The sequence below is a fragment of the Neovison vison genome, chromosome 11, assembly GCF_020171115.1.
Source record: "Neovison vison isolate M4711 chromosome 11, ASM_NN_V1, whole genome shotgun sequence".
Taxonomy (NCBI): Eukaryota; Metazoa; Chordata; class Mammalia; order Carnivora; family Mustelidae; genus Neogale; species Neogale vison.
Genome location: NC_058101.1, coordinates 188,583,533 through 188,609,654, shown reverse-complemented (window position 1 = coordinate 188,609,654; position 26,122 = coordinate 188,583,533). Strand labels below are relative to the sequence as shown.

At 39.8% G+C, this 26,122-nt stretch overlaps 1 protein-coding gene across 2 annotated transcripts; it reads left to right on the top strand.

The window, feature by feature from the left end:
- Positions 1-205: 205 nt before the first annotated feature.
- Positions 206-24,133, top strand: SLC7A2 (solute carrier family 7 member 2). 2 transcript variants are annotated; one of them, XM_044225506.1, is made up of 11 exons: positions 206-647; positions 1,126-1,281; positions 5,122-5,287; positions 6,443-6,576; positions 7,578-7,800; positions 10,064-10,200; positions 12,634-12,736; positions 14,120-14,328; positions 15,348-15,514; positions 16,465-16,573; positions 18,927-24,133. In XM_044225506.1, exons 1-11 carry the CDS (start codon positions 272-274, stop codon positions 19,121-19,123), a joined length of 1,977 nt encoding a protein of 658 aa, XP_044081441.1. In that variant the 5' UTR covers positions 206-271; the 3' UTR covers positions 19,124-24,133. The 2 variants fall into 2 exon arrangements, with proteins under 2 accessions (XP_044081441.1, XP_044081440.1); XM_044225505.1 differs by lacking the exon at positions 10,064-10,200 and adding an exon at positions 9,679-9,818.
- The last annotated feature ends 1,989 nt before the right edge of the window (positions 24,134-26,122 follow it).

Sequence of the window (26,122 nt, the reverse complement as noted above, 5' to 3'; positions counted from 1 at the left end):
TCCCCAAAGAAGCCATTTGTCTCAGTTCTTTTGAAAAGGCCACGTATGATGAGTGAACTCTAAGAAAGTCACGGCTTTGACTTTTCCATCCTCTCTTTGATAGCTCTAGGCTGCATTTCTAGGAACAAGTAAAAACAAAACAAAACAAAACAAAACAAAACAAAATGGTGCCATAATTGTGTTGAGAAGCTGGGCCGGTCCTTGGAGGGATGATGATTCCTGATCTGCTTCTCACCTCCTCCCTTCTCTTCCCCAGGCTACCTGCTTCAGAATGATTCCCTGCAGAGCTGCGCTGTCTTTTGCCCGATGTCTGATCCGGAGAAAAATAGTCACCCTGGACAGTCTAGAAGATTCCAAATTATGCCGCTGCTTATCCACCATGGACCTCATTGCTCTGGGGGTTGGAAGCACTCTTGGTGCTGGGGTTTATGTCCTTGCCGGAGAGGTGGCCAAAGCAGATTCTGGCCCCAGTATCGTGGTGTCCTTCCTCATTGCTGCTCTTGCTTCTGTGATGGCAGGCCTTTGCTATGCTGAATTTGGGGCCCGTGTTCCCAAGACTGGGTCTGCATACTTGTACACTTACGTCACTGTTGGAGAACTGTGGGCATTCATCACTGGGTGGAATCTCATTTTATCTTATGTGATAGGTATGCTGCAAAAAAAAAAAAAATCAATCTACTGTATGGAATGGTAGAGCTCCTGAGGCTGAGATCCTTGTAGGTCTGCATTAGTTAGTGACCATGGGATCATGAGTGAATTACTTGATCCCTGTGTATCCCATTTATCTCACCTCAAAAATATCCCCTAATGGCAAAATTCAGTGATTCTGCTTCATCTCTGAATATGCTTCTGAGTGGGATTGGAAACCAGCTTTTTTTAAAAAAAAAAAAAAAAAAAAAAAGAAGTCTTCAATGCAGATGAAGTTAGCTGATTCCACCTTTATGGACTTGAACTTGGTTACTAACATAGAATTGGAAAATTATCAAGATAATTTTAGATGTGATTCGAATTTTTAGTTCTGTCCAAACTAACCTGCATTCATCCTAGAACAGGGTAGCAAAGGATGTTATGTTAATCTTCTCCCAGTGACCTGTACATTCTCTTAATATTCTGTGTTTTGGGAAGGTACATCAAGTGTTGCAAGAGCATGGAGTGGCACCTTTGATGAACTTCTTAGCAAACAGATTGGCCAATTTTTCAGGACATACTTCAAAATGAATTATACCGGCCTTGCAGAATATCCTGACTTTTTTGCTGTGTGCCTTATATTACTTCTAGCAGGTAAGAAAACCAATTACACTCCTTCCTGAGATGAGCCAGACTAATTATCCCAGGAAAATAAGTTACCACTGGATTTGGGGTCTGACTTTCAAAGACAAGATGGCATACTTATATGTTGAGGTTACTATTGGGTATCTGTGGGCCTCATCACTGGCTAGAATCACGTCTTTTTCTTATGTGATAGACATTTTTAAAAAATAAATCTAAAGGGGCGCGTGGGTGGCTCAGTGGGCTTGGGTCATGATCCCAGGGTCCTGGGATCGAGCCCCACATCAGGCTCTCTGCTCAGCAGGGAGCCTGCTTCCTCCTCTCTCTCTGCCTGCCTCTCTGCCTACTTGTGATCTGTGTCTGTCAAATAAATAAATAAAATCTTTAAAAAATAAAACAATAAATAAATTAATCTAAAGTATGTGGAATGGTAGGAATAGCACTTATAAGTAAATGTTACGTAGAATGCACCAAAGAATAAGATAAGGCACATCATTATGATACCAGTTGGAGATTTTCAGGAATGGCATTGAAGTTTCAATAATGAAGAACGCATAATTTTTGACATTATTTTATCTGGTTAACTATAACTAAGGAAATTAATCAGCATACTATTTCTAGAATTTCTGTCTACTCATGCCTTCATCTATGTAATGTAGGTATTGAGCTGAAAAGGAAGCATATTCAAACCACCTGTGATTTTTTAATGTAGACGTTATGTAGATAAACATACTTGTTGTTAGAATTTTCCCATATCTTACATTTTGTAGCATAGTAGTTTAGAAAGAAAGGTATAGGAATTAGAATCAGAACAACCAGGTTCTCAGTCCTACTTTGCCACTCACGATTTTTGGCACATTGAGTGGCATAATCTTTCTGTGACTTGGTTTGCTCATCCATACAATGGCTATATCAGAGTCTATAAGATAGAGACTTGCCTGGTATATAGTAAGCACCTAAATGGCAGTTAGATTTATTTTGTAAGCATAGTTAATCTCTGCTGCCACCTTATCTCTCTCTTTTAATTATTGAAACATTTTCTGTTTTGATTGCCATTCTCACCTGCACTCCTGCTTCAGCCAATCAAGGATTTCCCTAAGAATAAAATCTGTATTCTCACTTCCTACCTGATATCTCTTGGATAATCTGCACATTATTTTCCTGTTCAACCTTATCTCCAGCTGCTTTCTCCCTTGCTTACAAAGGTGTGACAGGAATCTCAACCAGGAACTTTTTACTTGTAAAATTCTATGCTTTAAAAAATAACTTCACCCTTAAAAACTTAGTCATTAATTAAATATTTCACATAGGGTTAGGAACACGAACAAAGTTTATAGCTCTAAACTATTTGGCATTGTCCCTGTAATGTCAAGAAAAATTACAATTGTTTTTCAACAGGTGATAGATTTCATTTGTTTTACTTTCTAAACAGCCTAGCTAACATTATTAAAGGACTCCCCTCGTATTTTGTTTAGGGATGATTTCCATCATCTTAACATATTTGGCTTTAACCTCTAAGCGACGGCCGAAGCACGCAGCCATGGCACAGTTAGAATCGTGAAAGCCCAGAGCAGGAGTCGGCCTTGACCTGCAGCATTGCCTGTGTTATTGGCCAGCGTGTTTTTACTTTAAAAGCTCACGTGGTAACTTTGTCCCTAGACTCTCTGAAGATCAAAACCTTCAGTGACGAATTTTTGATTCATACTGTAATACCAAATGTCTTGTTGGCGGAAGCTGCTACTTTATGAAAGATGCGGGGAAGTGTCTGCAGTATTTAGATGAGCTGTTCATTGGTCCTTAATCCCCGAGTAAAGAGTGCACATGGGGTATTGGGAATTTCTTTTTTGTTTTTTAAACCTTTTATTTATGTATTTGAGAGAGAGGCAGTGAGAGAGAGCATGAGCGAGGAGAAAGTCAGAGAGAGAAGCAGACCCCCCGTGGAGCTGGGAGCCCGATGGGAGACTCGATCCCGGAACTCCAGGATCATGATCTGAGCTGAAGGCAGTCACTTCACCAACTGAGTCACCCAGGCGCCCCGTCTTGGGAAGTTCTCATAAAACACGACAGTGGCTTTGTTCTTTTCCAGGCGGCTAACAGTATCGCGTGCCGCGTGTATTTCCAAAGCGTGTAAGTGATAGTGGTTTCTAGTGCTGCGGAACCAGTAATTATACCATTTGTGCAGTTTCCTTTTTCTCAGTATAGTTACATTATTGTAAAATTCTGGGAATGACACAGGTCGAAGAACGAAATTCAGTTTTCCTCATCTCTATTCGGGTAATTTTGCTTTTTTGACCCTGGGTGTAGATTTGTGGACAGAACAAGTAGAGATGTACAGCATAATCCCTTCATCACCATCCTCTCCCCAGTGGTAACAGTTAAACTCTCTTTGGTCCATAATTTATATCCTATATAAGACGGATTAAAGGTAAAAATGTGATTAGGTGCCTGGGTGGCTCAGTGGGTTAAGCCTCTGCCTTTGGCTCAGGTCATGATCTCAGGGTCCTGGGATCGAGCCCCGCATCGGGCTCTCTGCTCAGCAGGGAGCCTGCTTCCTCCTCTCTCTCTGCCTGCCTCTCTGCCTACTTGGGATCTCTCTCTGTCAAATAAATAAATAGAATTTTAAAAAAATATACATACACACATTAAAAATACAGTCATGAAGTTACTAGAAGGAAACAAAGGTAAATGCTTTGGAGTTAGTATTGGGTAAAATCTTTCTAAAGGTAAAAACTAAAGAAAAATTTATGTTCTAAAACTTCTATATATATATAAAATCATACACACACACACACATACACACGAAGTCAATCCTAAGAGTAAAAGTAAATGATAAACTGGGAAAAACATATGCAATACATGACAGAGATCTTATATAACATTACTATATAAAAAGTCTTACAAATTGATAGAAATAGAATAACCTAATAGAAAAAAATGGTAAGATTCCATTGGATCAGACTTTCTGGAGAATATTTCTGATAATCTGAACCAAAAGCCTTGCATGAAAGGACATATCCTTGATATGATATAACCTTATAGAAAATTACTTTGAAGTACAAATTTGAATGTGTACAAAGATACGTATAAAAGGACGATGGTGTCAGTCCTATTTATAGTTGTCAGAAACTAAAAGTTACCTGACAGTCTATAAGTAAGGGATTATGGCATTTTCATGTTGTAGAAGAGTATGCAGTTGTTAAAAATGAGGTTATCTGTTTATCAACTTGAACATGTATATGTGTGTCTGCATGTGTGAGCACGCCCGAAATTCTGGAGAACAGATTATACTTGATCTTTATTCCCTTCATATTTTTTCTGTGTCTTCAAATAACTTGAATAGGAAATTGATTATTGTTAATAATCAGAATATAAAATAAAACAATTATAATGGGAATCAATTTGAAAAATATACCTTTTTGGTGAGGCAGTTGAATTATTTTATATATTCTGAAAATATGAAGCAGACATATGATTTAACTTTTATTTTCAAAATTTTGTAGCCACTAATCTCAAGGTGGCTTTTTTAAAACAGCATTGCTTTAAAATTCAGTTACTTTACCTCTCCCTACCCATTGATAATAAGACCAAAGTTACTAGATTAATTGATCTCTTGGAATGTGGTGTCTCTAGGCTCTGTACACCACCTGCTGTCTGCTAGGGACTTGGTTGTACTCAGGAAATCTTGTGACAGGTTAAGTCAGAACTCACAAGAGAAAGTGATAAATGTAAGTTAAAAACATGGATTTTGGTAAAATAATATCCTAAACCCTATTACTGCCTCAAAATCCCATTGCTTTTGCTAAAACTTAGGTTAAAAAAAAAATTAAAATACCCTTTCTTTTTTTTCCATAGGTCTTTTATCATTTGGAGTAAAAGAATCTGCTTGGGTGAATAAAATCTTCACAGCTATTAATATCCTGGTCCTTCTCTTCGTGATGGTTGCTGGGTTTGTGAAAGGAAATGTGGCAAACTGGAAGATTAGTGAAGAGTTTCTCAAAAATATATCAGCGAGTGCCAGGTATAATATTTGGGTTTTTTCCCTTCTTATTTTGAATGTGTTTCTGTTTTTGTTTTTAATTTGCCTGCTCTTTTCTTACATTTTCTTCTACAAGGTGGTTCTCAATTTTCTTTTGCTGTGGAGACATTTCCGAGGGTCTGGTCTGTTCCGAGGCTCTTCTTCCCACCTCCCCCTAAACGTAGATGTGTATGTGTGCTCACTGTTGAACAGCTATTTGAAGCCAAGCAGTGACTGGTTCTCAGCTTCAAGCTGTGCAGCAGATATAGGAGAAGAGCAAAGAGAGATCTTAACCATTGAAAGGATGCCTCTTCCCCCCAAAACTTGGCCACCTTTGCGAAACAATGGATCTTTTTGAGCCATGTATCCCTTAGTTCTTCCTTTGGGAATTCCCTTTAGTTGCCTTGTATTCTTTCATCCCCTTAGTAATTTTCGAGCCTTGATTCTCGGAGAACATCATTGGTTGCTTAAGCAGAGTTGTCCATGCATTTTGCTTTTAACCTGGTAGTCTCAAAAATTACATTAGTAATAATTATATACAAAAGGTTTCATCATAAGACTTATATTAATATTCTGATGTGCAAATAAAATAAGGTTACAGAAATGTCTATTACATGAAGTGAAGTATAACTACATGTTTTTCTTAGATATGCTGTTTTAATCCATTCTTTTGAAGCAAAAAATTAGGAACTTCTGGTTTAGACAGTTTTTAACATGTAATAAAGTATTCAACTTCAAAATTATTATTCAAGCCTAGAGAATTTGATTTCATCTTTTCAAATGTCTTATTAGTAAAATTTTTAAATGCACCACCTGCCCAACTGTCCACGAAAAGAAGAGGCTTTATGTCTTTGTTTTGGAGCATGGCCCATACATGGTGTCTCTGCTCTCACAATCCTGCCTGGCTGTGAGTTCTAGCCAGAGTGGATCTGGGCCTTGTCCTCATGCTCTGACTGACCAGCCTCCAGCTGAGTGCTGACAACCCCAACCCAAGAGGGTGCCGTTGTTGGGAACACCACTACATTCCCTAGGACACGGTGAGAAAATCAGGGTTTACGTTTATATATGTGAGCTTCAAAGAGCTGGTGAACACAATAGCCTTCCAAGAAACCATTTTCTATGAAAATGACTTTGCATTGTGCTTGCTCTCTCCTTTAGAGATCCACCTTCTGAAAATGGGACAAGTATATATGGGGCTGGTGGCTTTATGCCTTACGGCTTTGCAGGAACTTTGGCTGGGGCTGCCACCTGCTTTTATGCCTTTGTGGGATTTGACTGCATTGCAACAACTGGTAAGGGCAGAATCTTGGTTCTATGTAGAGGGAAAGGTGTTCCTTCTTCTAAGGAGTACCCACGGGTAGCAACAGAGGGTCAAGGAAAGAGTGGGATTTGGGTAATGCAGACTGGTCCCAGCCCTAGCTATGACACCTACTGTGTATGATAAAAAGAAACTTCATGAAACTCTGTGAACCTTGGTTTCCATTATTTGGTAACATGCTCATGTTATGAAGGTTACTTAAGATAACAATACACATTGAAGATTTTTGCAGGCTGTCAAATATCTTATAAATGTTAGTTGTAATTACTGTCCTTAACCTTCAGTCTGGAAGTAATCTCCAGTACTATCACAGTGAGTAACAAATGATGATCGTGCTCATAAATTCTCTCTTCTTTAGTAGGACAAAATAGATTGTGGTCATTCTTTTCTCTTTATCTTGTACAACAAAGTAATCATGCCACACACGCTAAGTACTTCTTCTGGGTTCATATTACTGTACTGCCTTATCATTGGGCATTTTAAGGGCACTTCAAATGTCAAATCTTATTAGAAAGATTCAAGTACTATTTTTGTGTCGAAGCCAGAGTTTGATATGAATTGAAAAAGTTTAGCTTCCTATTTATGGAAGCCTTCCTGTTGAAGGACCCACAGAATGCCATGGCAGTCACTTAATTTCTGTGGACGAAACATTTTCCAAATGAATTAAGACTGCCATACTATCCTGAAATATTTAATAGCACTGGTAGAGCATGTCTTTTCTTTCTAGAAATGGGAAACGGACCTGCATGATTTCTTGCTCTCTCTTTTTGCCTCTGGGGATCAGAATTTTGTGTAAGAGCATAGTGCTCTCAAGAAGACAGACAGCATCATGTAGAATGTGTGGAGCAAGCTAAGAAAACAGAAAAGACAAAGGCAGAGGGAAATGATTATGAAGGAGAAGACGACTTCATATTGTATCTATTAATGTTTCGTATTGTATCTATTAATGCATATCTATTGTTTATATCTCCTTAGGTGAAGAAGTCCGGAATCCTCAGAAAGCTATTCCTATTGGAATTGTGACTTCTTTGCTTGTTTGCTTTATGGCCTACTTTGGGGTCTCTGCAGCTTTAACCCTTATGATGCCATACTACCTCCTGGACGAGAAAAGCCCTCTGCCGGTAGCGTTTGAATATGTTGGATGGGGCCCCGCCAAATACGTTGTTGCGGCGGGTTCTCTCTGTGCTCTGTCAACAAGGTACATGGCGTTGCCTTTGAATGTGGGGCTGTTGGTGACACTGCCAAGAAGTCAGTATTTAAAGAATCGCTTTTATAGGTTTTAAAAGTAATCTTAATCTAAGGAATATATTATACAACTATGTCTTCTCCGAATAGTTTGACCAGAATAGCTACATACAGATCTTAAGTGATAAAAACTTTTTCACCTATCAGTTAAAGGTCATTTTTTCAAGGTAATGGTGCTCCAGCTTCAGTAGAAGTGTAGATGGCATTGATACACACGAACACATACATGTACGTGTATATCATGCATATTCATGTATGTATGTATTAAAGAGCAGTAGGATACTTATACTAGCATGTTTCCCTGTTGGTTGAAGGATTTCTTATAGTACTACAGACAGCCAAGACCTTAGGTGCAGACTTCACATCTTCTGCTGCCTTTTAAAATTATATCGTGTCTATGTAACTGGGAACTATATGCTGTGACATCGTTCAGTATAATGTGCTTTTTATTGTGAAACACTTGGGCTTTTTCTCTTGGTACTCATCAGACTGAATTTGGACTAGAAATAGAAATTACTCTTCTGAAATTAATGGTGGAAGTTCATATAATGTCTATGTGGAAAGCAAAGAGTCGTTGAATCTCAAGTGCTCAGATTTGCAGTAGCTACTCGTTTTAATACTTGAGAATTTATTTCTCAGGTTTCCTGAGCTACTTACATTCCAGATTAACATGTGATCATAAGATATTTCATTCTGGTTTATATCATGGTATCCCATAGGACATTCTTATGAAGAGAAAATTAATCTCTTTGCCCGATTACTAATTTTTTAAAGGGAAAATCATTTTTTGAAAGTCCAAAGTTGGAAAAAGGATTCTTTTTATATGATTCTCAACCTAGCTTTTATTCTCTTTCAAAGTCTGATTTGTTTTCCATTCAAGATAATAGTAAGCAGCACTTAGAAATTTACCCCCATTGGTTTCTCAGTGATCTGCTAGTGTTGAGGTTTATTCTGAGTAATTTCAAGTACTTTCAAAAATCTCAACTATGAAGACATCATGCCATCATGGTCTTCCGAAGACAGACGGATAAAGATTTATCCAGGGCCAAGCTCAACCCAGCTTTATCGAAAGATAAAATGAATTTTTAAAATAAAATATTTTACATATTTTTCTCTTAAATGGTTATTTTTTTAATAACTAAGTCATGTATGGAATGGTGCAGCCAGTAAACACACAAGAAAGTTGAAACATCTAATGCAAAGAGCGTTTTCTTAAACTTCGCTGTTCCTGACTTTTAATCGTGGCTACTTCTGTGTACTAAATTTACAGTGAGTTATTTTTTTTCTTTTTTTTTAACCCTTCCTTTCTTGATTATCTTATGCTGCTGGGTATTATGACTAATTTGATGGAATATCAAGGCTATCTGAAGCAAAATAATGGTAAAATAAATATGAGAAGTTCATAATTATCAAAATAATGAAGTGACTATACCATGCGATTAAATAACCTAATCTCTAATTTCATGTCAGTTTAGGAATTTTAATTTCTGCATTAAGGCCACTAAAAATGCCTTAATGATACAATTGGGTTTGGTTTTCTTAAGTCTTAATTACTTAGTTTTAATTCAGAAATAATTTGTGGGCTTGCACAAATTACTTGCAGTATTGTTCTTAGTCTGCTCAGTGGGTTGGGCAAAATGTCTGTAATAGAATAATAATGGTAAATATTGGCAAATATTTTCAAATGCCCAATCATAACACGTTTTAAAAATAACAAGACCTTGTAATCAGAGCTGTGATGCTGAGTTTTATCCAAGTACTTAATTTCTGTTCTGGATGTAATCTTGCATGAATGTGTTTGCCATCCTGCATGTGTTTGCTTTTTATTCAGTCTTCTTGGATCCATTTTCCCAATGCCTCGTGTAATCTATGCTATGGCGGAGGATGGGTTGCTTTTCAAATGTCTAGCTCAAATCAATTCCAAAACGAAGACACCAGTAATTGCTACTTTATCATCGGGTGCGGTGGCAGGTGAGAGAGTTGACTTTTTTTAAGAAAAGGGGGAATGTTTTTTCCATCAAGGATTCTGAAGAGAAATGCCCAAGTTAGGCAGTGTTCTATTTTTCTTTATATAAAACTCAAGAACTTGCGTGTGAATGTGTTCTTGTTTTGAAATAGGTTTGCATTTTAGTGTGTCCGGTCTTTACCTGTGTATACCTGTCTAGGAATACGACTTGCAATAACTCACATGTGGATTATGAATTTTTCTGTTCTAGTCTTCTGGGCTCTATGTTTCCTTTACCCCGAATTCTCTTTGCGATGGCCCGGGATGGTTTACTGTTTAGATTTCTTGGCAGAGTGAGTAAGAGGCAGTCACCAGTTGCTGCCACGTTGACGGCAGGGGTCATTTCTGGTAAGCTTTACAAACAGAGGATTCTTCAACATTGGCCTTGAACATTTTATGCGCATGCATGGACTTATAAAGAGGGTCTGCTTGCTGTGCATGTAAGTTAAAAAAAATCACTGATAAATGAGGTTATGAGCAGTGGGATCTGGTAATCGTGGTGGTGGTCTATGAAAATTCATTCATTTTTTTTTTTTTTACTATTTTGTTATTTTAACCTTTTGGGTTTCTAACAAATATGCAGAGGGCTGTAATGGTTCTTGATTGTGTTTTTACTCATATTTTAATTAAGTATAAGAAATGTCGGGGTAACCGATACTTGGCTGTGGTAATCACTGCACATCCCAGACCACCATGGTTCTTTAAGACTTACTAACAGCTCTTTCCTCTTAGACTCCATTAGGAATCTATTTTTGCTTTCAGCTGTTTTGATGCTCAACTCATGTTAAAAAAAAGAAAAAAAAAAAAAAAGAAAAAAAACACCTCCCAGATGCCCACCTTAGGAGATGTCAGAACATTTTTGTAAAATGCCATGGCCAGATTCTTATTCCGTGCAGAAATTTTCAAAGAGATTCTATAGACTGACAGAACAGCCTTAAAGTTCCTGTTACAGAAAGCAAGAGAGACTTCATCATGCTTTATAAAGCTATTTTGGTAGTAAAATTCAAGCCAAGCTGATAACTTGGTTGAGACTCTGGATTTGGATTTGGGAAAAATTACAGAATGCTAATGCTTAATTGTGTACGAAATGGTATTTTCTTCAGAGTCAGAAAGTATTTGCCTAAACAACTTCACTTTGTAAATGTTTTCCAATCAGTCGGGCACTTAATTAGACATACATTGGAAGGTCAGTTCCCTTTTTTTCTTAGTACTTCTATTTCTGACCCCATGAAATGAAGGTTGCACTAAATGATCTAAAGCCTGTTTTCTTATTAAATGGTGAATTATGCTTTTCAGAAGAGTTTATAAATCTTGACAAAGGATCACACATTTTTTTTATTCCATAAAATGTTTATTTTTTTGGCAGTGAAATCTTGACCAGTAATACTCTGTTTCATATTCAGAACTTTAAAAAAAAATGTATCCTTCTTTCTTCCGGAAAAATTTTATTTGGCAGCTTAATATATTGACAGTAATAACTAAAAGAAGATAATTGTAGCAGAAGGCTTTTTTTTTTTTGACATTCTGAAATACTATATTTTTGTTATTTGTACTCCTTCGCCTTACTTTGCTCATTTTTAGCTTAGATCAGAGAGCTTGTCTGGATAATTAATCATTTTATTCTGTCTTGGCCACTTATTTTTCTATTTGTGATTCTTACAAAACATATTGAAATTTTAATAAGCTTATGTATAAGTATACTAGCAACAGAAGGTTTTCAAAGTAAGGCATGAGGTGTATTTAAAGAAACCATGTGATACTATAGAAGGAGCACGGGGAAGTGGGAAACAGATTGAGTTTACTGTAACTCTGCTGTCCTCTTTGAGTTGTCACCATGCTAAGTTAGCCTGTCTATAGAATGAGGAGCATAATTTTATCAGGTCAACCTATGTGAAATTGCTGGTTTCGGGGTCAAAACCAGTCAAATTGTGGCCATTGCATTTGGTTAAACCTATATCATTTCCTCTGTCTCAGAGGATTATTGGATCAAAGATAAATTGAGGTCAGAGAGATGTAAAGCTTGCTAAGAAATGTCCGGAACAGCATGTGAATGGAATGTGGTGTTTCTACTTAGGCTGATGGGGACAACTATGTGGTCAAATCAGGTCATCACTATTTGATGTTTCAACGGAGAAAAAAATTGCTCAGTGCAAGTTCACTCTGCAACTGGAAAAGTATATTTTGCCTCAGAACATTACTAAGATTTGAGTGTGAGACATTGATTCATCTCTCAAATCTAGTCAGTCTTCTCGGAGTGTGGAGTTCTAACCAGCATACAATTTCACCTCTATCAGAAACACAATTTAACTGGAAATTACATTGTTTTGTATGTGACATAACTCAAAGCATGGATGGAAATTGAAAGGATTATGTAACATCTATAGTGAAAGATCTTCTGTTTGAATTGTTCAATGGCTGTTTTAAAACGAGTTAGCCAGTATCTCTGAGCCATGTTTTTCTTTTGAAACATCAAAAGAGAGAATTCTGTCATAGAATATTTTCACTCTTTGTCAGGCCAATATTTTTTAAGTAATCAAAGTAGAATGTGTTTTATCCTTGATAGATGGCTGAGGGTTTTTGAAGTTTTACTAGCAGTTTATATGATCCAAGGATCATCTTTTTAACTGTGAGAAATATATTTCCTATAGTTTGATTTATCATGGATACTGGAACTGTATCATGCCAGTCGTCCCTGACTTAGAAGTTATCAGCTATATGGAGTTTTATCATAGGCCTTTTTTTTTCCCCCTTGTTGTAACCCTTCTGTTCTTTTCCCAATAGCTGTGATGGCATTTCTCTTTGACCTGAAGGCACTTGTGGACATGATGTCTATTGGCACTCTTCTGGCCTACTCTCTGGTTGCCGCATGTGTTCTCATCCTCAGGTGAGTGTCCTCGTTGTGTCCAAAGGGTATGCGTCATGTGGGGCCCAGGGAATAAAGAAAATTAAGACTCATCATCCTTGTTTTTAAGGAGCTAGCGGTCTCACAGAAGTGAGAGGCCATGGACAGAAAACACCAGTGTAAGCTATAATAAAGGTACTTGGTCCTTAGCAAAGAATTAAACACAATTGATAATTAAAAATAAGTTGGCTTAATCTATATGAACAGCAAGTTCTTACAATGTATAAAAACACTTTAAAATATTATCATTTTTGTCCCACTATCTCAACTGCTAAAATTTTATAATAAAGATTTTATGCAGTGAGATACATGCAGATACATATGTATAAAGGATGTTTATGAAAAAGTGATTTATCATAGTGAAAAAATTGAGCAAACCTGAATACTAATAGCAGAATAACTAAACAAGGGTACATTTACACAGTGGACTCTTTTTCTTAATTATACTTAATTATATAGAGAAATGTATCTGATTCAGCAAAGCTGTATGCAGCATCTGAATTTATTTAAATTTAACATAAAATTTGCATGGAGAAGTCATCGAGATGTATCTTGGGTCTTATGTGCATCACGATACACATCTATGCACTTACGCCTGGCTGAAATTGTACAAAAATGCTGGTAGTGATTAACGCTGGGTTGGAGTATTGGGGGTGGTTTTGGTTTTCTTCTGTATACTTTGTGTATTTTTTTTTCTCAGTGAGCCTATTTCTTCTTTAGACTGAGGACAGATGTTACTTTTAAGTTGAAGTAAAGGCTGCTCAGAGGGAAAGAGAGCACACTGAAGGGACAGGCAGATCCTAGGAGGTGAGGCGGGCTGATACCCTGACGCAGGCTGGAGAAGAGGCTACATTGATGAAGGGACATGGCAGGTGGCAGAATGGAGTTCGTCAGGGTTACACTGAAGGACTGAGAGGAGAACTGGAGGGACATGAGGCCCGAGAGGCAGACTGCCCAAGACAGCAGAACAGCATCCTGAAGCCTGAACGTCATTCTATAGCTGCTGCTTAAGCAGACTTTCTGTGCTTTTTTCTGGAACTGCAATTCCTTTGGACACAGATACTGCCAGGCTAATCCTCCTCTAGTCACAGTTGCCTCGGGGGAAAAGGTCACTCCCTTCCACATCGAATGTGTAACTGTGCAGTTAAATGCCTGTCGAGGGAGATCAGGGCTGTGCAGGTATCTCATGGACACAAGAGCTGTCTGAGGCCGCTCTGGGGCAGGAGTCACAAGAAGGGTCAGTTCCCTGTCCCAGTGGGGACCCTATCAGGTGTCTCCCTTCAAGTTTTCGGTGTTTGCTTCCTTTGGGCCAAGTGTCTGTTTGAGAACAAAGACAGAGATGTTTGTTTGTTCATTTGGGGCCAGGTACCAGCCCGGCTTATCTTATGAGCAGCCCAAATGCTGTCCTGAGAAAGCAGCTCTGGGGTCATGTGGCAACAAGGCTGCCTCCAAGAGCGAGTCGCCGGTCACCATGCTGCAGGGGCCGGGCCTCAGCCTGCGCCTCCTCATCAGCCCCTCGGCTCTGCCTACACAGCAGTCTTCGTCTCTCGTGAGCTTTCTGGTGGGATTTCTTGGTGAGTCCTCTGCGCTGTGTCCACTGGGAAGGGTCCCAGGTGTGCGTCGGGGGAGCAGGTACGATGTGAGAGCACAAGAGGTCTTACCTGGCCCTAGCCTCTGTTGGCCACTGCCTCGAGTCCTGAAATCTCCACCTGATGGGTCGCTAGGAGCGGAGACCCTGTATTAGCAGGATACATGGGTCCTGCCACTGCAGAAGAAAGGAAGAAGTTTCCTGAGGTACGAGTGGTAGCTGTACAGAGCTGGTCCCTTTCAGTGGCTGTTGGGGGCTCCTTGTGTGTAAGTTTCTGGCCGGGAAGACCTGTCAGTAAGGAGACTGGGAGGCAATACAGAACAACTTGTTCTCTCACAGACAGTTATATAATCAGTCATATTTTCAGTTCACCGAGCACCATCAACATGCTAAGAACTCTGCAGGGCACTTGGGATAGTAAGAAAGATGGTCCTTGCTCTCATTGGGCTTTGAGGAACAGACTCTTGATGGCAAGCTACGGAAAGTAGAGGCTTCTCTAGAGCACAGGGGAGGAACCCCAAATGCAGACATGATGGTCAGGAATATGGTGGGTGGGTGGTGATGTCACCTTCTGAAAGAGGGAAAGCAGACCCAGATTACTGATTATTTGTTTGCATGAACAGTGTCTACAAGAGCAGAAAACGGACTGGCCATTTCCCATTTGAAAAAAGGGACATCTCCACCCCTGAAAGTATCACATTCAATCCATGGGCTACAGTCAGAGACTGTAGCCAAGGAGGAGCCTGATGACACCCATGCAGAAAAAGCAGGATGCTAGTGCTGAGGGGGTGAGGGGGGAGGAGACAGTCACGAGTTAGCAAGCGGTGGTTCTGGAATGGGTGAAAAGAGCCATTTTCTCCCATAACGAAAATGAAGAATTGTAGTATTTGCCCAAAAAAGCTATGGAAAGAGCTCGATATCTTATCATAAGGGACTGCTTGAACTGGGGGAGTCTGAGTGGAATGTGTGTGCTGATTTTGTGTCCCCGACATATCGCTTTTGCAGCATTTCTTGTTTTGGGCCTGAGTATCTTGACCACGTACGGAGTCCAAGCTATTGCCCGGCTAGAAGCATGGAGCGTTGCTCTTCTTGTCCTGTTTCTTGTTCTCTGCATCGCCATTGTGCTCACCATTTGGAGGCAGCCCCAGAATCAGCAAAAAGTAGCCTTCATGGTATGAATCATGAACATTAGGGATCCTCAATATTATCTCATGTGTTAGTTTCATAAGTTGTTCTAAAAGGGGTGGGGGGGGTGAGGACACTTCTGAGAAAGTTATCCATTTGTCTTAAGGATTCTCCGTACGTGGCTTTTCAAAAACTCGAATATGCCCCTTTCACATTATTATCTATAATGGTAAACACATTCCTTGTCAAGTGGTCTGTAGTATCGAAGAATAAGTAGCATATTTTATTATAGAAATTCAGTCCTCTCTCAGGAAGATTATTAACCCCCAAAAGCCCTTCTGCTATAAATATCCTGTCAGAATTTTTTTTAAGATTTTACTTATTTATTTGACACAGAGAGAGATCACACATAGGGAAGGAGAGACAGGCAGAGAGAGAGGGGGAAGCAGGATCCCTGCCGAGCAGAGAGCCCGCTGCTGGACTTGATCCCAGGACCTGAGACCATGACATGGGCCGAAGGCAGAGGCTCAACCCACTGAGCCACCCAGCCGCCCCAATATCCTGTCAGATTTGAATAGAAGCAGGTTTGGACCTGAAGAGAGCTTTCTGGAAGGCTCCCCGCCCCCCTCCCCAGATACCATGTGTATCCAGACTTCCAGAGGAGGCACACCCTGTTGATATCTGAACAAAACCAGTGAACCCCAAACGAAACCAAACCCCTACCACCGACTGTGTCTTGGTCGTGATGCGGTGTTAGCGGACCGGAGAAATCCCCTGTTGCTTTGGTCCGCACTTAAGTAGTGTTAACTGTGATGCTCCCATCAGTAGACTCGACAAGAAGGATTTTTTTCTTCAGGCTGTCCTTTGTGTAAGAATATAAACTTACTGACCCAGGGTGAAAGTATCCATGTCAAATTTGTTGTCACCATGTTGGAACAGTTTGGGGAATGTGCTTTCCAAATCTGAGTATATTGAAGAGGGTGTTTTTCCCACTTAGGTTCCGTTCTTACCATTCTTGCCAGCCTTCAGCATTCTGGTGAACATCTACCTGATGGTCCAGCTGAGCGCAGACACTTGGATCAGATTTAGCATTTGGATGGCACTCGGTAGGTCCTTTAATGTTTTAGCTTTCTGAACTGTGGTTCTGTCTTCCCGATTTTACGCTCTGTGATTAGAGAAATGCATCCCCTCCCTCTTCTTGGAAATAAAGGGTTTTTGTCAGTTTCTTCGTTTCCCAAATTTTAGATTATCTGAGTCCTTCTCTAAATGTGATACTTTTTTTTTAGATTAAATTCTCCCAGTAACCCTGTACAAGAACCCTGTAGATTCCATTTTCTCCAACTTAATGGGTGAGAAAAAAAACACCCAAAAGGCAAAGGATAAAATTCGTGGATGGCAGTATAGAACTCTGATTCCAAATTCAGTTCTTTCCAGTGTCCCAGTGGATTTTGAAGACATTTTGAATGAGCTGATAGCAAAAATTTCTTTTGTTATCTAAATATCTTATTATTTGAACCTTGGGATTTACCATTAAATAAGATGAGTGAGCTTATTTATATCTCCACCACATGGTTTTTTTGTTATGATTCCTTTCCCATGTGAAAATTGAGTTGGAAAATGAGAGTTTACATTCGATGTAACGCACTGATCACTTGTCTTAAAAATGTGAACAGACATGTCTGTAAGGTGAAGCAGGGAGAGATGAGTCCTAAGTCTACATTGGTTTGGGCCACTTTGGGAGTTGAAGAGTGTGCGTTTTGACAGTCCTCCCTTTAGCGTAGCAAGAATGAACCTAGTTTTGCTCTTGTGTATGTGATTGTTTGCTTTGGGTAGAAATTAATTCAATTTCAAGTTCAGGCCACCAGTCTACTTGAGTTGATGGGAGATTTAACCTCTGTTTTGCTCATCTCCCCATACCCACCTTAGAGTTTTGCCCATATTCTCATGCTGGGGAATTGGGGGGCTGGTGCCTCGGGTCACAGGTTGCCATTCCACATGGGTTACACTAGTTCTCTCTTTCTCTCACTGTGGCCCTACTGGTAGGTGGCTCTGTCGCTTCAGGACAAGGATCCTGACAAGAATCACCTGCCCGTTCACAGGTTACCATTCCACATGGGTTACAACAGCCCCATGCAGCTGTTCCTTTGAGGTCCGGCCCACATGCTCCCAGGGAGCTGAGTCCAAAACTGTAGTACTTACTCCCCTCCTCTGAGCCCAGAAGTATCTATTTCGAATCTGGCAGAGAGGTTCAACACTGTCTCTTGCCTTTCCATGAGCCCCTTCTTCTCTCCTCAAGCATAGCTCACTGTGGTTTAATGTACTTAATCTTGGTTAAGAGCATAAACTTTGGAGCCAGACTCTGTGTTTGAATCCACTCGTGCCATTTATTCACTATGTGGCCTTGGCTAAGTTACTTCCCTGTTTGTGTGCCTGCTTCTTTGTAAAATGGTGATGGTAGTGCCTTTGTTTGAAGACAGGGAGGGCTGGCTCTTTAAACCTTTGAGGACAGGAGAGGAAGTAGAATTATCCCTAATAATTACACCTGCCACAGTGCTAATTGGTAGCCTCCTTCCCATGAATTTAGATGGGAAAATTATAAAGCATTCCACATCAACCCAAAACTCTCAACCAGTTTTTAAATCTATAACTAAAACAGAGCAAAATGCCTACATGTAAGTAGTAAACTATCTGGTGAGGCTATGTAAAACCTTTCTTTCTAATTCCCAATCAGCATGGCTGTAAGGAACCCATTGCTTTGTACATAATTATTTGGCCTCTCCTACTTTTTTTTTTTTTTTTTAAGATTTTATTCATTTATTTTAGAGAGACAGGAGAGAGAACAAGCAGGGGGAGCCGCAGAGGGAGAGGGAGAAGCAGCCTACCATGTAGCAGAGAGCCCGAGGCAGGGCTTGATTCCAGGAGCCCAGGACCATGACCTGAGCCGAAGGCAGATGCTTAACGCGCTGAGCCACCCAGTGCCCCTGTTATGGCCTCTCCTCGTGACAGTAACATGGCTAAGGCCCACCCAAGTCCCCTTTGTTTACACATAGCGCGTTTTCCAAAATACCCGATTATGACTCAGACAGCCCACTGCTTGTGTCGGGGCTGTGAATTGAGATTTTACCCTCCCCACACATCCTTTTGTTTAAAGTGTAGTGTTGAGTTTGAGAAAATAAATACAATTTTTTCAGCATAAGTGCCTGAAAAACCCTTAATTGAGAGAAACATTCTACAGAGATTGGGTGTTAAAAATGCAAAAGCATATTCTATTGGGAAAGCATCCACTGGGGACCTTTTGCAGGGATATTCTGTCCTTGCCTTCTGTCCTAAAAGAGCCCAGAAAGAGAAGGCAAAAAAAAAAAAAAAAAAACCCATTAAGTTCTATATTACATCTTTCCATATTGTCATTTCCTGACATACTTAAAACATGGATTTCTTTTATTTTTTTTCCTCTGAAAGGCTTCCTGATCTACTTCACTTATGGTATTAGACACAGCCTGGAGGGTCACCCGAGAGAGGAGGACGACGATGAAGAGGCTTCCTCAGACAGCATCAATGCCGCGACAAAAGAAAAAGCCGCCATTCAAGCCGACGACCAGCACCAAAGAAACCTCAGTTTACCTTTCATATTCCACGAGAAGACGAGCGAATGCTAACGCCGGCTGGGGCCGGGCTGGTCCACAGTCGTACCGTACGTGTCCTGCGTGGAGTAAACCGTGACAGGCTGTCATCACCGCACTGGGTCGCCGTGGCCTTGCTGCAGACGTAGCTCCCCTAACTTATACTCGCTCACCCGGACAGCACCTTCTCACATGGTGAATTGTGTACCTGGGGAAACCTCCCAAGCTCTCTCCTCAGCGATGACTGTCCCTCAAGTAGTGGGAGCGTGTGTGTACGTGTGTATGTCTACATGGGGGTGAATGAATGTCATTAGTTGTTTGTGTTTCACTCTTGCGCCTGGTATTTTTCTGGTGTTGTCATTAATGGGTGGCTTATACTGCACATGCTGAAATGGAAATGATCACTGACTAGAAGGGTGTTTTGTACGTGCCTGGTGCTGTTGGGGAAATAACCGGGGCTTTTCCTTATTAGCTGTCATTAACGTTGATTAGAACATGCTCAAAACGCAGTTACCCTTCCTGGTATCTGTCGTTGGTCAGGAGCAAGAGGAGGGGATAAGAAATGAGCCTTTTCTAGAACTTATCAATGCCAGCAGCGGGTTTAATCCAGATTTTTCTTCCACAAAGTATGGCCATTTGCGAAAACCTCAGCCACGGGTGTGTTTGCTGGGCTACCCGGGGCGGGGGTGGTGCTCTGGGTCACCCGAGGACGCCCCTTGCAACTGCTGTGGTTTTTGAGAGAACCAGGCCTTCCACGTGTGAATGATAGACTCCCCCTCAGTCCCGGCAGAGGCTTGAGAACGGTGTGTGTGATCTACTTGGGACCCTTTCTGCTAGAAAAGGAAGGCAGTCCCTTGGCAGGAAAGCTTGTGTGAGTGGCAGCGAAGAGGCTGTATTTGGAAATCAGAGTCAGACAGACGCTTGGATAAGAAGACACCAAGCAACTTGGTCTTCAAAGTCCCGTAAAATAAGCCAGTAAAATCTTCCCGGATCACACAATTGGCAGAACGTTTTACAATTTTCTTCTTTACTTAATAACTAATCACAGTTCATTTTTTTCTTAAAACCTTTTCAGGTACAGAATTCACTCCTTTCTTCCTAGTATTTTGTCTTGTCCTAGATAGGAGGGGTTGCACTAGCAGATTATGTCTTTACTACATGCCAAAGTGGAAAAAACGAAGGGATACAAGAAGAAGAAGTGTCCCTGTTCTGAGTTTAAAGTGCCTATTTGGATCTTAAATTGCATTTGCCCCAGTTTGAGGGGTTTGGGTCTAATTTGCCTTTGATGTTTCTTTTGGAAACATGTAGGGATGTTTTCCTTCCCCCTCATCCTATAAATTGTTTAGCACTTTTTATCTCACTTACTTTTAATTGACCACAGTAAATCTGTCATACCCCATTCCCAGTGGTTGGGGGATAAAATATGTGGGCTAAATACATGATTATCGAAAACCGTAAGCAAAAAAGAAAAATGAACCTAATTAAATTAAAGGTATATAGCACAGTAACCTTTCTAGGAGTAAATGAATTGTTTTTCTATGTAAGATTCTCTAATTACTCTATTTTACTTCATAGGGTTCTCTCATAGTGGACTATTTACCTGCAGTGTGCTTTGCTTCTCATGAATTATCTTTCTTACAAATAATTAAATGGTTTACTGGGTGAGGCTAGGGGCTGCGTACTTACACACAGATGGGTTACATTCCCAGGATAAATGTGATCAAGCACACCAGTTAACCAGCTTAATCCAAAACGCAAGGACAACATTTGTTTCCTGACAGCTCTTCCAAGAGATTATTTTACTGATGCCATTAAAAAGCAAGTTGTGATCGTTCTAACCAAGAGTTTACTGTGACTAAATATCAGATAAACAGAGAGAAAGCGTGGGTTTCTGGCTGCTAGTATTGGAGCCTCCCTGATCTAGAGCTCAGTACTGACATTCCACTATTGCCAGGGTGCCTGGTAAAGTCTGAGACCCAGAATTCTCTTTCAGGCATGTTTTTCTGGAGAGGAAGAGTTGGATATGCAAGGAGTAAAACAATTTTGGTAAGGACTGTAGGCATGATCCTAAATCTTTGTTCTAGTATTAGGCTGAGAACCCCCTTTTATTCTCTAATTGATCTAGACTAGGCCCTTCACACAGGGAACACAAGGACTTTCATATATAAATATCTGAGTCTTTGTAACAAAATCAAGAACTTTATTTAGAATGTGATAGGCAGCTAAAACTCTTAAGCCCACTGTGTTCAATTAGGAGCCGAATTTAATTACGAATTACCTTTCCACATTAAAACACTTGCAAACACAAATATCTATGAAAAGATGCTTTGTTGGTGATTGTGCTTTTTTTTCTGTGAGGACTCAAATGTGTGCTCCTATCTCTGTATGAGTGTGTGTATATATATGTATATGTCTGTGTATTTCAAATAGTGTGTAAGTCAGTTGGGTTTATGATGGTCTTTGGAGATGATACCATTTGTATGGATAAAAGAACCCAATTGATGTGGAGAAAAAATAATGTTTTATATTGATAGGTATGCTTATACAAAATTTTTAGGTTTTAAACTATTTTGCAATATACAGCAATTTTATATGTATGATATTTTCTATAGATTCTTTAAGAAAGATATATTTATCATTTATCTAATGTGGAATCACTAAACTCTAGTCCATTGTAACAGGTGCTTTATAATCTGAAATGGGGTAGGGATAGGAGGTGTTAGGGTTTTTCTGTTTACTTATTTCTGACGCACCTTTTCTAACATCTCTGTCTTGCTCTGTGTTTATTAGTAAAACCTAATTCTATCAACTCTTTCACTACCTCCCTATTCTTACATCCGAATTCATAACCTTTGAACAAAATACTGCTTTTACTTTCTTAGGATTACCAAGATGTTTTGGTGCAGATGTGACTGGTAGTCAACCACACTTCCATTAACACCTCTCCAGAAATGAAAAAAAAAAAAAATGCATACCACACATTCTCTTAATTGTGATTGAGTAAGAACCATTTAAATTACTTTTCTTTCTTACATTAGGAAATACGCTTTCTTAATATTTTCAATGAGAAACTTCATATCAGAGCACCTTTATTTTAGACTCTTCACAGAAGGGAAAAGAAGATTTGTGAATAACCATAGAAAGTCCCTGCTTACCTTACATTTAAAAAGGTAGCTATACAAATTCAAGTTCAAGGCCTGTTTATGAGAAAACTTACAACTTTTGATAAATATTGAAATGCAGATTATTGCTTACTCACATTTTCCCCCTGAGATAAACATCAAGAAAACTTCATTAAGACCAAATACATCCTTTATATATACATTGAAGAAAAACTAGTATTAATATATTTAAAACTTTACTATTAACAACCATAATTAGAAGAAAATATCTCTTGCAGAATTCTTTTCCTCGAAAATACAAAAGCCTCTCTTTAAATTTTCTGAATAAAAGTTTTTTTGAACTTTTTTTTAGTTTTAAAAATTATCCACAATATTCGCTGAGTCCTGGGGATTTGCAGATAGTTGTTTGACCTATTTTGAATCAGACTCTATATTTACCGAGTTCTTTTCTAAACCAATTTGTGTGCTGAACAGGGAAAATAAGAAAAACTATTGCCCTCGAGTGCCGATAATGCCAGGCTAGCAGGGCTAGTCCTCTTCCTTCATAAATCAGGGCATATTCTGAGGTACAAACTGCATGATAACTTTGTGCCAAGATTCCAGCTTTCCCTCTGATGTTGTTCCCAATGTTCTCTGATTTTCTCCCAAAGTGCTTCAAGCAACTGTAATTAATACCCAAACTACCACTTCCACAGAACTTCAAAGGATTGGGTTTAGCGTGAATATCAAGGAGTGTTAAAATTCACATGATGAACGTGAATTTTGGGGAGAAGGGGATTACTCTTTTTTTTTTTTTTTGCTAGTGCCATCTCTGTATAGTTTCTGCTTATATTCTCTTACATGTCCTAAAATATCAAGGGAAAAAGTACCAAAGCTCAGCACAGGTTGTTTTTTAGCCATGTAGATTTGGAAGTAAGTTTGCTTGACTTTGTTGTTTAGCTGAGGTTTGGTTTTTTTTTTCCCCCTCTTTGTATAATTATATTTAAGCATTTTTAAATGAATTTCTGGTTTCTGGATTTTTTGAGAGGCCTGCTCTGTTTTGGTGGTTGTTGGTTTTTGTAGCATTCATTATTGCTTATATGTACACAGTTTAGTCTTACTGATCTCAAGTGCATTTTCTTACAGTTCAACCCAACTGGCAACCGTACTGGCTGCCAGTAATTATACTGAGCTTACAGTCACCATGGCTGAAGCCACTGCCATTATCTCTGGCCTTAAGAGAACCTCCTGTGACCACTGGTGCCCCAAGGGGATCATGACCAAGAGCCCAGGCTGGTTCTAGGATCAGGCAGCCTGCAAAGCATAAGCGTCCATAGCTACCCTTGTTGAGTAGGGTCTTGGGATGACAGGATGGGATATGGAGTGAAAGACTTCCCATGCGAGGTAGGAGTATGGGTCCTTAATTTCAGTTCTGAATATCCCAGGGACACAACAAGGGTCAATGATAAGGAACGTCTATGACTCGTGGGAAGGGTGGCTGGTTCCTGCAACTGGTACCACAGGGTCTGGCCCACTGCAACCCCTGAATGGGCAATGACAGCCTCGTGGCGGAGAGTGCATGGGCCCGGGCTCAGCTGGTGGAGAGCTTGTATTTCCAGCATGATGAGGTTCTCTGGCCCAGGCCTGCTTAACGGGCTTTTCATCTTTGGTGTTCACAAAGGCTGCCCCATTGTGTTCTTGCTCGATTTTGTTGTCCTTGTATGTAACAGAAACTGTTGATAGGGCCCAAAACCCTACAGAAATTCTATGTTGTAAAAGCCAACAGAGACATTGGACTTGTCTGAATGTAAAGATTTTCTGTTTAGTAGATAATTTCAAATTTAAATGTTCTTAATGATAATCAGAGTTCCTTTTTACTTACAAAGTTGGATTATTTTTTAGAATTGTAATAAATAAAAACCATTGCTGCTTTACCACTGTAAAACAGGCTTTCCAATGTGACCATGTACTTTTTAAATAAATTGTAATACAACTTGTAATAATAGAATATGCATATGTATCACACACACCCAAAGCATACATTTCACACTTATCTTTAAAAAAATTGGGGGAACTTTAAAGCTCAGAAATATGGTACAATCTAAACTGAAATGATTATAACATCCAGAATATTCACCTGGCAGCCCCAGACTACATGGGGACTACCAGATCCTGTAGGATAAAAATACATGTTTTCACATACCCTTAGTCCATGTGGCACATCCTAAAAAAACATCACTTGTTCCTGAAGCATGACATCCCAGGACCACACATCTGAGATCCCACCACATCAACCGTCAATCTCTTCATCATTGTTTTTATCTGTAAGAAGCTCCTTCCTCAATGTTCCCCTTACCAAATCATAGCCTTTAATAATTGGTGATCATTTATGTACAACTAACACATTTTTTACAGTATAATAAAGAAATATTACCAACTTCAACTCTCTTTAACCTCTGACCAGGAGGAAGGACTCCACTTTCTGACATGGCCCAACATTACATTAAATTTCAAATCTCTTAAGTAGTTTGTTATTTTGAAATGTCTTTGTGTATATATTTTATTCCCATTAATTTTAATACATTGGAGGGTATACCATGTTAAACTAAGGAAACTGTAGTATCAGTATAACCAACATTGAAAACCAAGCTAAAAGAGCAAAGTATTTACCAAGCAGAAAACTTAAACCCTGATTTATCTAATTGTTGGCCATTAGGATTGTTACTAGGTTTGGGTGCCCCGTGTGAAGGAAGTGATCCCCCAGGAACTGTGTCTGGGCTGTAGGCCCAGCCCGGAACCCCAGCAATAAGAACATCATCTCCTAGTGTTCTCTAAAGAAGGCCACAGATAGGCTTGCATTTCAGGTGAAGGGCTCAAAGCCCTCTGATTGCTAGGAGAGTGTACTGAAAAGTCCCCATCTATGTGGAAAAAGTGATTCATTTCATCCCATAAAATGTCAGAGAAGAAAATCTCAAAGACATAGCAAAATAACGCATTATCACAGTTTCTCTTTTTGGGTAGGTCAAAGCAGTAGGGGTGAAACGATTCAGAGAGAAACTCAGCTCAATACTGATTTACTTGAACTTTTCCAGTAAGCGCTGGGTAAAGAGTCGTTGGTCTCTACTAAACCTGGAGCAGCCAGGGGTGCCTGGGTGGCTCCCTCAATTAAGTGTCCAGCTCTTGGTTTCTGCTCGGATCATGATCTCAGGGCAGTGGGATGGAGCGCTGGGTGGGCTCCGAGCTCTGTGTGGAGTCTGCTTGGGATTCTCTCTCCTTCTGCCCTTCCCTCTGCTCTCACATGCATGTGTGGGCTTGCACTCTCTCTCTCTCTCTCTCTTAAATAAATATTTAAAAAAAAATAAATAAAACTGGAGCAGCCAACATGAAGAGGAAAACAAGACAGGCCTGTACTACCCAGGAGCACTCTGCAGCTCAAGGTGGGCTTGTACCTCCCTGATGAGGAGCAAGCTTGTTTCTGGGCTCTGAATCCCTTAACTCACAAGTACTACACCATTGGGGAACATAAGTTTCCCAGTGGCTGAGTCTCCAGGTCTCCAAAATCTTTCCCTGTCTGTGCACTGCACTGACATCTGACATTTCTTCAAGCCAGGACCAAGGGATTTCTTCAAGCAAGGACCCCGGTAGAAATCAGACTTAAAATGACAATGTTCTTGGAACTGAAACATTGACTTGGCACCAAGGTGCAAATGACCGATAGAAGACACTTTCAGAAAATGAGCAGATAGAGGAAGTAGGAGAAAACAAATGGGCACAGGATCATTGATCATTTACCATTAAATAAAGAAAATAATAAAATGATAAAAAATAAAGAAAAAGGAGAGAATGGTGGTTTTAAGTCACTTTCATTTTCATTTAGCATTAACCCTCTTCCCCCAGTTATTTAAAGGCTCTTGTTACCAACAGACAATACATC

What these genes read in the sequence shown, in the direction of transcription:
- SLC7A2 (XM_044225505.1), top strand. Translation starts at nt 272, where the DNA reads ATGATTCCCTGCAGAGCTGCGCTGTCTTTTGCCCGATGTCTGATCCGG. An exon ending in TGACTGCATTGCAACAACTG is followed by an intron (nt 6,577 to 7,577) that starts GTAAGGGCAGAA and finishes ATATCTCCTTAG; the next exon opens with GTGAAGAAGTCCGGAATCCT. An exon ending in TAGCATTTGGATGGCACTCG is followed by an intron (nt 16,574 to 18,926) that starts GTAGGTCCTTTA and finishes TTCCTCTGAAAG; the next exon opens with GCTTCCTGATCTACTTCACT.